Genomic DNA, 17,875 nt, shown 5'->3' with positions numbered 1-17,875 from the left:
TCATAATTTTTCAAAATTTTGAGAGCTTTAAAATTGTACTTTCATAACAAAATATAATTGGATGCTTCAAATAAAATTTTGGATGGGGTATATCCCAAATAGTCGTACTGAATTTTTATCTATTAATTTGTATTTGCAATTATAATAGTATACATTGCAAGTTCCCAAATGGACTAACTCATTCAGTTATAGTAAGATTAAATAAAATTTTACAATCTGTATTTTCCCACAAATTTTTGAGAAAATTTTCAAATTTGGCAAAAAATTTGAAGAAAAAAAAAACTATAGGAGAGATTTCATTTTGATAAGTTTGGCAAACCGGAGTTTCAAGCTATGGGAGGAAATTTAAGGATATGCACAAATATCCAATAAATGCCCAGTATTATCGCCCCTTGAAAAGTTTTACAAACACAATTTGAAAGTCCATTTTTCTTCTAGCGAACAAAAAAAACTGAAACTTTTCCCAACAAGTGAACCACCACCAACCAAACATGCCACACTCACATGCATTTGGATTATGAATCAGTTTTGCTAATTAACTTGCAACTGACATTAAGTTTATATGATCAGCATCATTCTCAAGTTTAATTCTATTGACATATTCAATTCCAAGGAAAATTATAAGAAAATCAGCCAACCTTGCTGTACTCTTAAGGAATAACATCAAATACTGTCATTTGTACACGACTATTGTTGTGCACGAGGCTCCATGTGAATCTGTAAATCCGAATCACACGCCAGTACGCCACAACAAAAGAAGCTCAAACCGAAGAAAGAACCAATGTTTATTTAACTATAGTAGCTGGGTAAAGAATATGGAATTACACAGACAAGGTATGGAGTTTATAGAGTTGGCTGTGGGGTTTGTAGAATTAGTTTTTCACGTCTTTTATAGGCATAACTTGTTAAAATTCCCAGTATAGAATCAAGATTTCGACGGCTCAAACCATATATGATTTGACTAATCAGCTGTTATGTTACAGTGCCGCCATCATAGTTGATCTTGCTGCCTCCCTCTTCATTTCTGCAGCTTTTCCACTTCCTCTGAAGTACATGTAAACTTGCTGCATATGTTGAAAGAAAATCAATATGATTCCTCCAGATGAAGCCAAAAAGAGAAAAGTAATAGGATAGTCATATCTAATACAGGTATGGAACCTGAATCACCCATATGCTGATAATTGATTCAAGGCAGAAGAATCCAAAACCCACAAAATAAAATATCTGCAAGACCCAAACATATAAAAGGCCTGGTTGTTTGCCCGAAATAACAGTAACAGCAGAACAAGGAAAGCTCAGATGAAGCATCAAAATAAAAAATAAATAAAAGAATGACAAAAAAACCCACAGAATTTATCAAATGGAGGCATTTCAAATAGATACCGATAAAAAGAATGTGGGTGTTCCGAGCACATCTTGAACTCATGAAATCAAAGTCATCATAAACATCCAAAATAAAGATAAATACAAACAATTTTAAGAAACTATTTACCACCCTTGTTTCATAACCTTTCTTTCTCTAAATTTCTTGCCACATCTTAAGTTAGCATTTGCCACTCTATCAAAAACTATGATTTGTAACATTGATATAATTCAAAAATTTTTAACCATATAACAGTCCAAATTCACATTTATTTCGTACTTTAGGCGATTATTGTTCCAACAATCCCCTTCACATTAGTTACACCATAATGCAAATGGACTTGACCTTTGTCTCCGATACAAATTACACAATAGAGTACTTATCGATATACCAAAAATTATAATTTACGATAATTTTCCAACTCAAATATTTTAAATTATACAAAAGTCAAAACAATAAATTCGCTGCAAATACAATTGTTGCTACCCAATGTAACAAAAATGAACTATAAGTGTTAGAGTAGATGCCCTGCAAGCCAACGGTTGGCTAGGGAATTTATTGACTCGAGTGTAATAAACAATCTTTATTTTAATATAATTTACTTTTTAATGGTTTCGTTATACTTTATCTGTATACCCATGCAAGCAGCATAGATAAAGTCCTTGATTATGCTTTAATACAAATGAATAGTAATTCGATGTTGGAACTCATTTGTAAACACTGCATATTCTAAATTCGTTCCTAGTCGATTCAGCCGCCTAAAACATGGATAAAGGTCACTTGAGCTCGAGACTAGCATCTGTGATGTTGTGTACTGCGTTTCTTGGTAAGGGCATGGAGATGTCCAAACATGCAGATGGGTAGTCATATGATGATTATACCAAACAACCCTCCCTCGGACTTTCCAAGTAGTTATCATTCATCGAGAGGATAAGTCCGTGGTTATGATTGTACACCATTAGTCCTCACGACCCGGGACAACACTGAGGCTCTATATGCTAGGGCTGTGCTTTGACTCGTTTACCGGCTCCAGGAGAGTCATCAGGTGGCGAGGTTGGGTACAGTTGCGACACATATAGGAGCCAGTGCATTGTAGTCGGGGATTCACCGCTCACCTACGGGTGTGGATATCCTGTGTGATCTAATGAAATAATAGTGCATGGAATCTCTGGCCAGAGTATGAGATGTACGTTAGAGAAGGAGTTCTCAAATAGTACACGCGATGCCACTATTATAGTTATCACATAGTTATCGAATTAATATGCAACCCTCGATGAACCAATGGTTGCAGATTCGATCGGGATATATGAGATGAAGGGACCGTACTGTACGTTAATCATAATCGACTGGTTCTTGCAGGCACTATCAGTGATACCTAGGGGATCATGGGGCGATGCTACTAGACGCTCTTACCATGATCCGATGGGTGCAATCAGAAATGAGTTCTGACATTCTTGATCAAGGTGTTGATGAAAAGAATGGGGCTAACTAGGGTAAGCCCGAATAAAGGATTATGTCCTGAATCACAAAGAGTTGTGAACCCACGGCTAGCTGTATCCCTGAACCATTGAGGGTCACACAAGTACTGGATTGTTTGTTCCTGTTGAGAGAATAAATTCAAGGAGTTGAATTTATATTATGATATAGTAAATTCAAGGAGTTGAATTTATGATAATTAAATTTTGAGAAAATAAATTCAAGGAGTTGAATTTATGATATAGTAAATTCAAGAAGTTGAATTTATGAAATTTGGAGAGAATAAATTCAAGGAGTTGAATTTATAAAATTTGATAATTTAATTTATTAAACTCAAAAGTTGGGTTTATTAAATATTAAATTTTTGAGGTGATGTAAATTCAAGTAGTTGAATTTATAATTTAAATAATAAATTCAAATGTTGAATTTATAATGTATTTAATTTATTAAGCTCAAAAGTTGAGTTGATTAATTAATAAATTAAATATGGTGGATAATATGTTTAATGGGCTTGTAGGGGTACGAGTCCAATATATTAAATAATTAAAGTTTTAATGGATTTGATTAAATTAATTAAACTAGTTGGACTAGCCCAATTAATTAAATCAAGCCCGTTAATGTTAATTATGTAATTAGGGTTTAATTTAATTATATATATAATGCATGAAAGTAAAACCCTACACCACCCACCACCAAACTCACGAATATCTCAACTCCAAAAGAAAAAAATTGGCCACCTTTTCTTTGAGAAAAACCTTTGAGCCGTCTCTCAATTTTTCTTCTCCTACGCAAAATCTCTTCTAGTTTTTCTAGTGCAAATCAGAAGAGGAACGAACGTTCTAGTCGTGGACCTGATTTGAAGGAAAGAAAGGAGTCTTTTGAAGAAAGATCGTAGGGATTCATCAAGAGCCAGATCTGTTATACCGGATCGGTTGGTGTCCAGTGATTTATTCACCAAAGGTATAATTTTCTAACATCCTATGTATGTTTTGTTAAAATCATACGAGCGCTCAAACATATATATTTTGATTGTCAAAATAAAATAAAAATTTTAAAACTTCCGCTGCGTTTGGGCGTGTAGAAAACCAGATCCAACAGTGGTATCAGAGCCAGGTTTTCTGAATCGTATGGTTTTAAATCATATTGAATAATTTATTCTAACCACACAAGAAAATTTTTCAGAAAAAATTGATGCACCATAAAATTTTATTTTTCCAGATTTTCGAAAAAAAAAAAAAAATTTAAATCTGCCCGGAACTGTTCCGGGCAGTCCGTGCGCGCAGGGTCGCGCACGGCAGCGCGCGCGCAGGCGCCGGACGCCTGTGCGGACGCCTGCGCGCGCGTTCTGCGCGCACAGGGCAGTCGCCGCTGCCCGAAACGTTCGGGCAGCGGGGCGGGCGGCTGCCCGGGAGTGTCTCGGGAACCGCGCTGAATAATGGGCTTGAATTGTTTGGGCCTAGGGTGCGATTTTCTGATTTTTCAAATTTTGGGCAAAATTGATATTTTTGAAAATTGGTTCAATTTTTATTTTGAAAAATTAATTTTTGAAAAATTAATAATTTTCTTGTGAAATAAATAATTAGAATATGATTTTAATTATTTATGGTAAAAATGAGTTTTTATAAGAAATCAATTATCATTGATTTAATTGGAAATTAAATAAATGAGTTTATTTAATTGATTAAATTCTTTAATAATTGTGGTGGTTAGTAATATAATTATTAGATATATGATTTATCAATTAATTAAATTGTTTAATTAAATTGATGTTAATATTTGATATTAAATGCATGAAGGATGATCGAGAGCCTTGACCAATGTGTTAGGTGTATGTTAGGATATTTTACTGTTTTATTCGTTTTTTTTTAATATTTGATATTATTAAAGTGGGCCTGGTTTATGGCCCGTTCCCACCCCATGAGATGTATCCCTTATGTGCCATGGCTATTTAAATGTAATATTAGAAATAGTGGGAGATCAAGACTGGAAGATGGTGGGCCCGATGATCAAGACGAAGACATGTAAAATATTGGAAGCTCTTGTAATAGTTGCATTTGCATCCCTGCATTCACCTAGGTTTGGACTCGGATCCATGTTTGGCTCACATGGATCTAATAGTGTTGGCGATCGATCATCCTTATTTATTGTTGAATGTCATATTATGATATATGTGATATATAGTAGTATGCATGTATGTATATTATTATATAATATAATTGCATGAATCCGGCAAACATACAAACTCGTGGCACGCGTTTTTAAATTTAAATGATGAGACAATTTTTGAAAATAAAATCCCTCATTTTTGAATAAGATTCAAAATTTATATCAAACCGATAAAGTAAAAATTAAAAGAGTTTAATTTTTCCTTGCCTTCCATCAACCGTGGTTGCATGTTGATCGCTACCCGCGGACAGTGTCTGGCTCATATTATTAGGGAGGCCTGTACGCCGGAAAGCTGTGACTTCCACCGGACATATGATGTGAATTGAGTGGAACTCCCATGACTTCGGCTCATATTATTGGGGAACTCATGGCGACCGTCTACTACAATTCAACATTGATGGGTTGGTTTGACACGCGAAAATAAACGGCGTCATATTATTGGGTCCTTATTAAACGTGAGGCAAAACACGCGGAGGTTGCATAGGGATGCAATTGGATTCTACCTTTTAGAAATTATAATTGGCTGATATTATTCGGGATTATAATTGGCTAATTGGACTCTACGTGCCCACTAAGGAAATGTGATTTCCCTTTTTCATCAGAGGGTGGTGGAAATGTCAAAATAGTGGGAGGGAGATTTATAAAATGAAATCCATATTTTATATCTTAAAATTATTTTAAAATAATCAGCAACCATTATTCTGTTTCCGTATCAGTATATTTTCGATTTTGTCGCATAATCAATTTTTTTATTAACAAGCTAATCGAATCTAATTTTCAAGACTGGTTGGGAAAATTGTTCTGAATTCAGAGAAAATAGCATACACACTAATGTCAGTCTTGTTGAACTGACAAAGCATGCAAGATGGTAGGACCATAGTATGCAAGCTAAAGTGTAACATGCTCGCTTCTGTGTCAAATGAACTGTAGGGAAAGTTAGAGGAAATGTTGAATGCTGCTGACATTCGAATGCATGTGCAAGAGTTGCATGGTGCATGAAACTCGTATAGTGATGCACACCACTTTTAAAAGCTCATGACTACACGAATGCAAGACTGGGCTTTGGCCCATGAGCTTTGTGTACATGTGACTGAGCTTATTAAGTATGTGGTGGGCATGGAATATGTGATTCCTAATGAGTTACTAGATAACATCAATTTGTTGTCTTTATCTTCCTCATTTGACGGGGTTATGGTGAACTTTAATTTGAATAAGATAGATGATAGCCTTGAAGAGCTAGTCAATACACTTATAACTTATGAGATCACCATAAAACATGGAATTGTTGTTTTTCTTATGGCCCTCTCGTCAGACGAAAATGGCCCACAAGGTAAGGGAAAGAAATGTTCTGCCCCTCACTAGAAAAACAATCCCAATAAGAAGCAAACTCTGAAAGACACTTAAAAGGCCTACAAAGCCCGATAAGTTAGAACATATTTATTTCACTGCAAGAAGTCCGGACATAAGAAATTATATGCGCCAGAAATGTTCTGGAAATGATAAGTGAATGTCCAAGTAAACATAATTTCAACAACAAACAAAAGAAAGTTAGATGATCCAAATCCCACACAAATATGGCACGCTAGACTATGTCACATTTCTCAAAGAAGGATGCACAAACTAGTGGGAGAAGGCATGTTTGACTTGTCAGACATAAATTCTCTACCTGGTTGTAAGTCCTGTCTAAAAGGAAAATTGACCAAGACTCCATTCGATGGAAATGTGGAACGTGCGCATGGTCTACTGGATTTGATCCAAACAGACATTTGTGGCATGCTAAGTGTTAGCACAAAATATGGGCAATCCTACTTCGTTATCCTTTCTGATGACCATTCGAAATATGGATATGTTTATGAAACACAAATCTGAAGCATTTGAATGGTTCAAAGAATTCAGATCTAAAGTAGAAAAATCAGCTAGAAAGAAGTATGAAGGCATTTCGATCTGATCGAAGTGAAGAATACTTGAGTGCTGAATTTTTGGGTTATCTAAAAGAGAATGTGATTCTCACAGTGGACTCCACCAGCAACACCACAATTGAACGGTGTTTCTGAATATTGTAAGCAAACCTTGTTTGACATGGTTCGATCAATGATGAGATTCACTGAATTGCCTACATCGTTTTGGGGCTTTGCGCTTGAAACTGCGGCAATGTTGTTGAATAATGCCTATACTAGAGCAGTGGATAAAACACCATATGAGATATGGATGGGAAAAACTCCCAAATATTCTTATGAGATAATATGGAGATGTCTTGCTTACGTGAAGCAGACAGTGGGAGACAAATTGGATAGTAGATCCACTTTGTGTTACTTTGTAGGATATCCAAAGAATTCTGTTGGGTATTAATTATATCATCTCAATGAAGCAAAAGTGTTTGTTTCAAGAAATGCCACCTTTTTGGAAAAGGAATTTCTATTAGATAGAAAAAGGCAAGATGATAGAACTTGAAGAAATTCAAGATACTCCCTCAACTATAGTAGTTGAACCTAATCTCCAACAACCAGTAGTTGAAGTACAAGCTCCTAGGAGGTCTGATAGTGTTATTAGACCACCTGCTAGATATATGCTTCTTCATGAATAAGACCATGATGAGTCTTTTGTTGGATATGATCCAATGAACTTTAAGGAAGTAATATCTGATACTGATTCAACCAAATGGCTTGAAGCCATGCAGTCAAAAATGGACTCTATATATTCAAACCAAGTCTGGACATTGGTGGATCAACCTGAGGGAATCGTTCCTATATGGTGCAAATGGATCTACAAAAGAAAGCTTGGGGCGGATGGGAAGGTAGAGACCTTCAAAGCAAGACTGGTTGCAAAAAGATATACTCAAAGGCAATGAGTTGACTATGAGAAAATTTTCACCAATTGCTATGTTTAAGTCCATTAGATTACTACTAGCCATAGCATCATGGTATGACTATGAGATATGGCAAATGGATGTAAAGACTGCATTCCTCAATGGAGACATCAAAAAGGAAATTTATATGTCTCAACCTGAGGGATACACATCAGTAGGAAGTGAGCATAAGGTATGCAAACTTCAGATATCAATATATGGTCTCAAGCAGGAGTCAAGGAGTTGGAACCTCAGATTTGATAGCACTATCAAAGGGTTTGATTTTGCTAAGAATCCTGAGGAACCGTGTGTACAAGAAAATTAGTGGGAGTGTAGTGACATTCCTAGTACTTTATGTTGATGACATCCAGCTCATTGGGAATGATGTAGGATTACTGCAATCAACTAAAGTATGGTTAGCAAGTAAAATTCTCCATGAAAGACATGGGTGAAACATCCTACGTATTGGGAATACAAATCTATAGAGATAGATCAAAGAGGATACTCGGACTCACCCAAGCCACCTATATCGATACCATTATTAAACGATTCTCTATGGAAGAGTCCAAGAGAAGATACTTACCAATGTGTCATGGTATTACTCTATCTAAAGCTATGTGTCCCAAAACTGATGAAGAGATAGAGATGATGAAACGTATTCCATATTCGTCAGCTATTGGTAGTATCATGTATGGTATGATATCGACACGTGCTGATGTTACTTATGCTTTGAGTGTTACAATCTGATATCAGGCGAACCCTGGTCCAATGTATTGGAAGGCCGTGAAAGATATTCTTAAGTACTTGAGAAGCACTAAGAACTTGTTCATGGTCTATGGGGTGGAGAATTGAAATTGGAAGGCTACACTGATTCTAGCTTCTAATGCGACGTAGATGATTCGAAATCGACCTCTGGCTTTGTATTCATGGTGCAGTTGTCTCTTGGAAAGGTTCCAAGCAAGACACCGTTGCGGATTCCACCACTGAAGCTGAATACGTTGCTGCATCTGATGCAGCCCAAGAGGTAGTTTGGATGAGGAATTCCGTCCAAGAGTTGGGCGTTATTCCTAATTGAGTTGATCCAGTCCCGTTGTACTGGGACAGCACTGGTGCCGTTGCACAAGCAAAGGAACCAAGGTCTCATCAGCGATCCAAACATGTACTGAGGAAGTTCCACGTCATACGGGAGATAGTGGGAAGAGGAGACATATAAGTTGAAAGACTCCCCTCTGCAGATAATGTTGCTGATCCACTTACAAAGCCCTTGCCAGGACCATTGTTTGAAAAGCATCGCGAAGCAATGGGATTAAGGGTAGTTGGCTCTAGGGCAAGTGGGAGATTGTTAGAGTAGATGCCCTGCAAGCCAACGGTTGGCTAGGGAATTTATTGACTCGAGTGTAATAAACAATCTTTATTTTAATATAATTTACTTTTTAATGGTTTCGTTATACTTTATCTGTATACCCATGCAAGCAGCATAGATAAAGTCCTTGATTATGCTTTAATACAAATGAATCGTAATTCGATGTTGGAACTCATTTGTAAACACTGCATATTCTAAATTCGTTCCTAGTCGATTCAGCCGCCTAAAACATGGATAAAGGTCACTTGAGCTCGAGACTAGCATCTGTGATGTTGTGTACTGCGTTTCTTGGTAAGGGCATGGAGATGTCCAAACATGCAGATGGGTAGTCATATGATGATTATACCGAACAACCCTCCCTCGGACTTTCCAAGTGGTTATCATTCATCGAGAGGATAAGTCCGTGGTTATGATTGTACACCATTAGTCCTTACGACCCGGGACAACACTGAGGCTCTATATGCTAGGGCTGTGCTTTGACTCGTTTACCGGCTCCAGGAGAGTCATCAGGTGGCGAGGTTGGGTACAGTTGCGACACATATAGGAGCCAGTGCATTGTAGTCGGGGATTCACCGCTCACCTAAGGGTGTGGATATCCTGTGTGATCTAATGAAATAATAGTGCATGGAATCTCTGGCCAGAGTATGAGATGTACGTTAGAGAAGGAGTTCTCGAATACACTCGATACCACTATTATAGTTATCACATAGTTATCGAATTAATATGCAACCCTCGATGAACCAATGGTTGCAGATTCGATCGGGATATATGAGATGAAGGGACCGTACTGTACGTTAATCATAATCGACTGGTTCTTGCAGGCACTATCAGTGATACCTAGGGGATCATGGGGCGATGCTACTAGACGCTCTTACCATGATCCGATGGGTGCAATCAGAAATGAGTTCTGACATTCTTGATCAAGGTGTTGATGAAAAGAATGGGGCTAACTAGGGTAAGCCCGAATAAAGGATTATGTCCTGAATCACAAAAAGTTGTGAACCCACGGCTAGCTGTATCCCTGAACCATTGAGGGTCACACAAGTACTGGATTGTTTGTTCCCGTTGAGAGAATAAATTCAAGGAGTTGAATTTATATTATGATATAGTAAATTCAAGGAGTTGAATTTATGATAATTAAATTTTGAGAAAATAAATTCAAGGAGTTGAATTTATGATATAGTAAATTCAAGAAGTTGAATTTATGAAATTTGGAGAGAATAAATTCAAGGAGTTGAATTTATAAAATTTGATAATTTAATTTATTAAACTCAAAAGTTGGGTTTATTAAATATTAAATTTTTGAGGTGATGTAAATTCAAGTAGTTGAATTTATAATTTAAATAATAAATTCAAATGTTGAATTTATAATGTATTTAATTTATTAAGCTCAAAAGTTGAGTTGATTAATTAATAAATTAAATATGGTGGATAATATGTTTAATGGGCTTGTAGGGGTACGAGTCCAATATATTAAATAATTAAAGTTTTAAGGATTTGATTAAATTAATTAAACTAGTTGGACTAGCCCAATTAATTAAATCAAGCCCGTTAATGTTAATTATGTAATTAGGGTTTAATTTAATTATATATATAATGCATGAAAGTAAAACCCTACACCACCCACCACCAAACTCACGAGAATCTCAACTCCAAAAGAAAAAAATTGGCCACCTTTTCTTTGAGAAAAACCTTTGAGCCGTCTCTCAATTTTTCTTCTCCTACGCAAAATCTCTTCTAGTTTTTCTAGTGCAAATCAGAAGAGGAACGAACGTTCTAGTCGTGGACCTGATTTGAAGGAAAGAAAGGAGTCTTTTGAAGAAAGATCGTAGGGATTCATCAAGAGCCAGATCTGTTATACCGGATCGGTTGGTGTCCAGTGATTTATTCACCAAAGGTATAATTTTCTAACATCCTATGTATGTTTTGTTAAAATCATACGAGCGCTCAAACATATATATTTTGATTGTCAAAATAAAATAAAAATTTTAAAACTTCCGCTGCGTTTGGGCGTGTAGAAAACCAGATCCAACAATAAGACCAGTGAATAGTTGATTGGTAATTCAGTATAGTCTGAATAAAAACTCCAAATGATAAACAAACCTAATATAGCCAGCGCACTTTACTCAATGATCACTCTTTCCACGAACAACATGGTCAGCACATTTTTTTCAGAGTTATTTCTCAATGTTCAAGTACGTCTTGAAATCTACTAGGGGTTCAAATATTATATAAGTTATTGCCATACCAAAGCCATTGTAGATAAAAAGGAAGTTATGTAATTGTATTTTATTGCAACATACGTTGCTCATAACACTGCATTTATTTAAAGCTTTTATGTTATGAATGCCAAATTAAAACATTGGTTGCGAGACAAATAAAAAGTTTTTCTCACAATAACTAGGATTTTTTAATTTTTTGTGCCGATGTTGGTAAATTAAGATGCCAAGATTTTTAAATTGTTTGCCATTTTAAAAATAATGCTGTTAATTACATAGAAGAGATGTATCATCATTCTTATTTTCAAATTGCTCCATAGCAGCATCAGTATTTTATTTTCTTTATGTATGATGTTTAATCTAGAATATAATCACTACCAAAAAGACGCCTTTTTCTTAATTTTTTTGAATTAAAAAAGCTCCTTTACATAACTATATCAAAACATCAAGATCGTTTCTTCCTTTTTTATAGAAAAAGAAGCATTTAAAATTTGAGCTTAATAAAATGTTTTTATAATATGTAACTTGTGTAGCCAAACTGCAACATTGTTCAATCTGCAATTTAGCCAAAATCTAGTCATAAAAGTTGGTTTAAAGGGCAATCTGGACTCTCCTAATCTGAAAGTTAAAAGATCATTACTTTTTGTAATTTTTCAATTAGCATCTAAAAGGTACGGCTTGAAAGAACAGTATGCAGTGAATGGAATACGAATATCACCCATGCAATTTAAGAACCACATAATTACAGACACCTTACCCCAACGAGAGCATTTCCGCTTAAAAGGTCAATTGCAGGCAAGATTCCACTGTCAAAGAAAAATGGGACATATATCAACAAACAAAAACAAGCAAAAATGATAATGATTAGAATAAATATGTTAATTTTACTTCTTGGAAGTAATAAATTAAGCTCGCTATGATTGTCCTGTTGACGTGCACATTTTCTGGTTTTATGACTTTCACTTATCAAATAAAAGTCATGATAGTTGCAGCAGGGTCCAGAACAAGAAAACTTACGTCAATGATTTCCCTTTGAAAATTATTGGAGGAGCAACAGCAGCAAAGATGCAGAATGCAATGTGAAACTGAACGAAGCAAATACAAGTTGAATATGGCAAATTACCTTAATCATAGAGGAAAATCCTAAGGTTGAAGAGAATTGCATACTAACCACATAACTCAAGAAGAACCACCCAAACTTTAAAGCACTATCAGTCCTGCAATTGAAATAAAAGCAAAAGAAAACAGAAGTTATAAAGTATCAAAATGAATGAAGCACTCAGTTTGTTTAGTTCAAGAGTAATAAGAAAAACTGACAAAATATCGTATAATTAAAGCCAATGAAAGTTGTTTTGTTATTCTCACAAAAATGTAAAAATCGAAAAAATAAAAGGTGACTGGAATTTCCAAATTTAAAGCAACTCGGCAAGCATAATTCACGTAATACTTATTGGTTCCAGTGGTGGGAAAATTTTCAGCACCATAATAGCATCTTGGAAAGAGTGAACCAAGTCACTAGCCAAGAAGAACAAACAAAAGAAAATAAAGGAAGAAGCTCTTGCCAGTACCTCATTGCACGATAAAGAGGACGGTACCATAACACGTAGGCTCCAGGAACAGCTGATATGAAGTAGATGATAGCTAAAAACCATATGGTTGGACCTACAGAAGAAAACTAAACCGTTTCACTTACTGTTGCAACCACAAATATGATAACACACAACTGATGGAAATTAACAGAATATCCAATGGAAGAAGATGATAACCAATGTAAATAAAATGAGATATATCTAAATAAGAAAATTTCCCTGAGGTAAACCTCTGTACAAGTGTGCTCTCCAGTTGCCCCTAGCCTAAGCTAGTAAAATTACACAACAAATGAAAATGTCTGAATGCCTGACTCAAAACAAATTCCCTTCTCTTATCTTCTCTTTTTCAGCTTCCCCAAGTTATTTCCTCTCCTCACGTATAGAATGTGAGTTATGCCATTTTATTTTGGCCCAATACACAAAAATCCGCAACACTTACATCTTGATGTCTTAATATATTGTAGAACTTGCAAGAAGGCTGAATCATAGGAGTCAACACAAACCTTCACCATTCACCCAAGCTAAGGTTACGGCTACAACATTCCAAAGAAGACACCCAATGAAACCTATAAGTTACCATTTCAACTTAATCAATAATCCATGTTGCATAAAAACATTTATGTTGCTCAATGTAATTATTGAAGTAATGCCATTGTAATATAAGGATGGAAATGGGATAAAATATCATTATGAAGTACTAGAGATAGTATGATGGCAATTTACTATACTACATCATACGGAAAATAAATTTTTTTGCATACCCAACAATGATGTGAAAGCAACATACTGCAGCTTCTGTAAATGTATAGGAATTTCATTCGCAATGTCATTATGAATAATTGGGAAGAATGGAGGCCAATTTTTCTCGATGACAACTCCAGCTGTCAAGAAAACATCACATTGAACAATATGTCACCCAATTTTAATAGATTATTAAATATTAAGTTATGTTCAGATAGACGGATTTAATGGATTTGCAAATCATTACCACAAATTTACTCAAATTGTTTGGGTATTTTTAAATCCATTGATTTTAAATCCCTCAACTTCAATCTTAAGTTAATTTTTAACCAAACCGATATATTCCAAATCCTTAATTATTAGAGCGATTTGAAATACACTATACATTTCTACTTTTCAAATGAAATCCTTCCATCCAAGCATAACTTGAGGGAATTTAAAATAAATTTACTAGCATGAAACAAAACAAAAAATTACATTGTGCAATTGCATCTTCCTTCCTTTTCAGCTCCTATACAGCACAAGAAAAATTAAATTGGTTAAAATGTGCAAAAAATGTCTGAATGCATGTCAATGGAACTAATTATAATCATCAAGGCAAAATTAAAAAGAGATGACATTATAGATTCATATACAGATGAAGGATCAAAGAAAGAAGAATAAAAACAAATATCTAAAGCACAATAGCATGCACAATATCAAGCAAGAACTTTTTGTATCGATGATAGGATTTCAATGAAATGGCTAAAAAGTGGTTACATCACCTAATATAATCAGCAATAGCCAATATTCAAAGAAAAAATAAGAAGTAGCCAACAAAACATATTACTGCGCGATACTACTCTAACTTAACTAAGAGGCAACAATGCCACAGAGATCACCTGTTCCCTCCTTTTCAATTCAGCCTCTTTAGCCTGGAGCTCCTTCTCTTTCTTTTTCAAATCCTTCATAAGGTTCATAAATAACAATATGATTTCCACCTCTCAAACTCTAGGTTATTTAACAAATTTTAAGGCATACCCTTGAACTATCAAGAGGTATGTCGACTGTATCCCCACGATCGTAGCCAGCAGGTTCATGAGTAAGAGGTAAGAGTTTGGAATTTGCAGGAGGCACACTTCCAGGTTTCTGAAAATCTCAGCATAAAGAGTGAGAAACGAAATGTTAACAAATAAAACAAATTAAGGCACTACTTCTAAACAATCTGACTAAATGCAAGAGGAAGAGACAGAGTAAGAGAATAAAATCCATTCAACAACTAAAAAATGGAAGAGATGAAAGTGACAGTTTCAAGCCTTAAATTTCATCAGTTAACAGACTTAGGAGAACAATCTAGAAATCAATTTATCTAACGAAAAGAAAGGGAAATGTGGTTTCTCTTTACAGATTAAAAAAAAAAAAAAGATGTTTCTGAAATATCCTGGAGCAATTACCAACCTACCTTCTTTGCAGAATCAATATGAGGTATCCATATTGTGTATGTGTGTGTTAGAAAGAGAGAGAAAGGAAAGAAGTGCTCATGATTTGTCTCGGGAGGTTAGACATATGGAATGAGTGGACATGGAAAAATCAGAAAGAGAATGAATTACTGGCATATAAAATGCACCCCCAGAATTGTTTGAATTACCCCTCCCGCGATCTTGATCCTGCCGTCACCGGCTTACATTAATAACTGGAATGGACATTATTTTCAAGCCATGTCATTATCCGATAATGTATCTTATAGAGAAGTTCACTTTACTACAACAATTTAAATACGCTGGGTAAGCAAGCATCTGAATGTACTGACAATAGCACAACAGCTACTACTAAGCCGATATAATTCAAAATAGCAGAAAGTAGTTATTTTATGCTCAGTTCGAGTCCATGGATTCCACACAAAACTAAAACAATAGCACCTTGAGTAAGTAAAATAAATAACTAAATTTTTCTAGCAAATCTAATTCTGCCAAGATTAGATTCAAACTCTAAATGAGGTAATAGAAACATTAAAGATGAGAAAAAGGACTTCATCATGAATCCACGGAACCATTACAGCTGAAAGTCCAAACCATGCAATATCAATCTCGTTGTAAGCGCAAGCATCATCCCATGCCAGGAAATTTGTTTGTTGTTAAGTAAAATTGTATTCTATGAGTCAATGGTATGCTACATTCTCCGGCTTAATTGGAAGTGGATTAGAGAGAACCCACAGAGAGTCAGAACCTAAACAATTTTTATTTCGGACCCATGGATATATTCTAATCCCACAACTATTATTATCCGGTGAACAAATTTTAGCTTATATAACACATATTTATTACAGGTCAGCTACAACTTTATTCAGCTGACAAAACCCGCTGCTCGATCAAATATGAAATCGTAATACAAATAGCATTGTTGTTTATCTTTTTGAACAAACTTTACCAGAGCACTGTTCCCTTATGAATCATACAATAACCATACATGCGCTGATTCCGACAGTCATCAAGGATAAATCTGCCGACAACACAAAAATTTCACATAGTGAAATGCACCAGCCGATCCTATCCTCATTCATCATTTCCATTGCTCAAGAAACGTAGAATAACGTTAATGTCGTCACAAATTACATCTCAAATAATTAAAAAAAAAAAAAACAGATCTGACATTTCAATCGCCTAAACATCAAAATAACGCATTGAGGAAATCGCATTGCCAGCCAAACGGATTACATTCCATGAATTAACCTCGCTGATTTAAGACAAAGGATTACCGCAAAAGGGTTAACTTCTTCCTCAGCAAAAGGATTGGAATCATAACGACCAGCCATGACAATGGCCTTTTTCGAGGCGAATTGCAGATGTTATTCACAGATCTGAAGAGTATTATAATGTATCATACGAGTAAAATTGAAAGTAATAGGCAAAATGGGTTCGAAAATCGTTAGTTGGAAACTTAGAATTGCGGGAAAGGGGAAGAATATGAGGGTCGTGACTGGTGAGGCATTGCATGTCGATGGAAGCTCTTTTGATAGATAACTCGGGATGCTTTCAACAGCTAAAAAAACAAATATATATATATATATATATATATATATATATATATATATATATATATATATATCTGTGTGTGTGTGTGTGTGTGTGTGTGACGTCTATAATTTGGATCCACGTAAGATGGTCTCAACTATTTATAGATCAAATAAAGCAAAATAAAAAAAACTTACGTAAAAATTGTTGAAATATTATTTAAAATGTGAAAAATATTTGTGTTGAAAATGTGAATGTTGAATGTTGAAAAATAGGTGTTGAATATTGAAAATTAGTGTGTGATGATGTAGGTAATGATGTATTTTATTTTTGGATTATGTGTAAAGATTTCCTATAAATAGATCTCTCATTTGTGAAGAAAATCACAATTGAGTAGAGAGAAAAATATTATAAAGTGTGTAGTTTGGTAAATTTTGAGAGTTTGAGATTTTTACTTTTTACCATAAATTTTTACTTTTTCACAACACGTTATCAGCACGAAGCTCTAAAAGTCCTACATACTTTTCCAAGCTCCAAACAGAAGAAAAAGGTAACAAAAGTAATTATATTTATTTTACTGTTATTTATTTATTGTGTATTTATTTAATATACAATATAATATTATTATTAGAAATAATAAAAATAAATTTTTCATAAACTTGTTATAAATCCTGGGAGGATGTTAAGACGACATCCCACACTCCCGGTAAGGGATACGACAAGTATAAAAGCCTATAAGGTTTTTAAACAAAATAAATTATGACACTCATTATAATATTATGATATGATATATATAATTATTTAAATATGTCTAATATTATATACATCATATTATTACCATAAAATTATACAAATACATACATTTATTTTTTGTACACCAACGGTCATAAACGGTAACAAACGGCTAGTTTTTGCCCTATAAATATCATCTCACAAACACATTCAATCACTCCAACTTTCTCTTCTTCTCTAAAAATTATTCTTCATCAAATTTTTCGAAGAAAAAAAAGATGGCTTTCTCAAGGATATTTTTAATTATTTTGGTTATCATACTCACGAGTCTTGTATTTATCGGAGAATATCCTCCTCGTGCGTTTTCTTTATTTTTACAAATGCTTGTACT

The 17,875-nt window shown here is 34.8% G+C and overlaps 1 protein-coding gene across 2 annotated transcripts; it reads right to left on the bottom strand.

Moving 5' to 3' along the window:
* Positions 1 to 658: 658 nt before the first annotated feature.
* On the bottom strand, positions 659 to 16,768 carry LOC140814775 (secretory carrier-associated membrane protein 1). Of its 2 annotated transcripts, XM_073173868.1 has the most exons (13): positions 16,497 to 16,768; positions 15,352 to 15,408; positions 14,783 to 14,890; positions 14,644 to 14,706; positions 14,240 to 14,273; positions 13,783 to 13,902; positions 13,525 to 13,587; positions 13,001 to 13,094; positions 12,604 to 12,649; positions 12,450 to 12,517; positions 12,190 to 12,238; positions 1,159 to 1,224; positions 659 to 1,064 (listed from the first exon to the last, which is right to left on the bottom strand). In XM_073173868.1, exons 1-13 carry the CDS (start codon positions 16,551 to 16,553, stop codon positions 978 to 980), a joined length of 912 nt encoding a protein of 303 aa, XP_073029969.1. In that variant the 5' UTR covers positions 16,554 to 16,768; the 3' UTR covers positions 659 to 977. The 2 variants fall into 2 exon arrangements, with proteins under 2 accessions (XP_073029969.1, XP_073029970.1); XM_073173869.1 differs by lacking the exon at positions 15,352 to 15,408.
* Positions 16,769 to 17,875: the final 1,107 nt, after the last annotated feature.

This window comes from Primulina eburnea, chromosome 15 (assembly GCF_022965805.1).
Source record: "Primulina eburnea isolate SZY01 chromosome 15, ASM2296580v1, whole genome shotgun sequence".
NCBI classification, from domain to species: Eukaryota; Viridiplantae; Streptophyta; class Magnoliopsida; order Lamiales; family Gesneriaceae; genus Primulina; species Primulina eburnea.
This window is presented reverse-complemented; position numbering and strand designations above follow the sequence as displayed.

Coding starts and splice junctions, on each gene's coding strand:
- LOC140814775 (XM_073173868.1), bottom strand. CDS start 16,553: ATGGCTGGTCGTTATGATTCCAATCCTTTTGCTGAGGAAGAAGTTAAC. Junction 14,274..14,643: donor AATTGAAAAGGAGGGAACAG/GTGATCTCTGTG, acceptor TGTGCTGTATAG/GAGCTGAAAAGGAAGGAAGA. Junction 1,225..12,189: donor GCGGAAATGCTCTCGTTGGG/GTAAGGTGTCTG, acceptor TGGGTCTTGCAG/ATATTTTATTTTGTGGGTTT.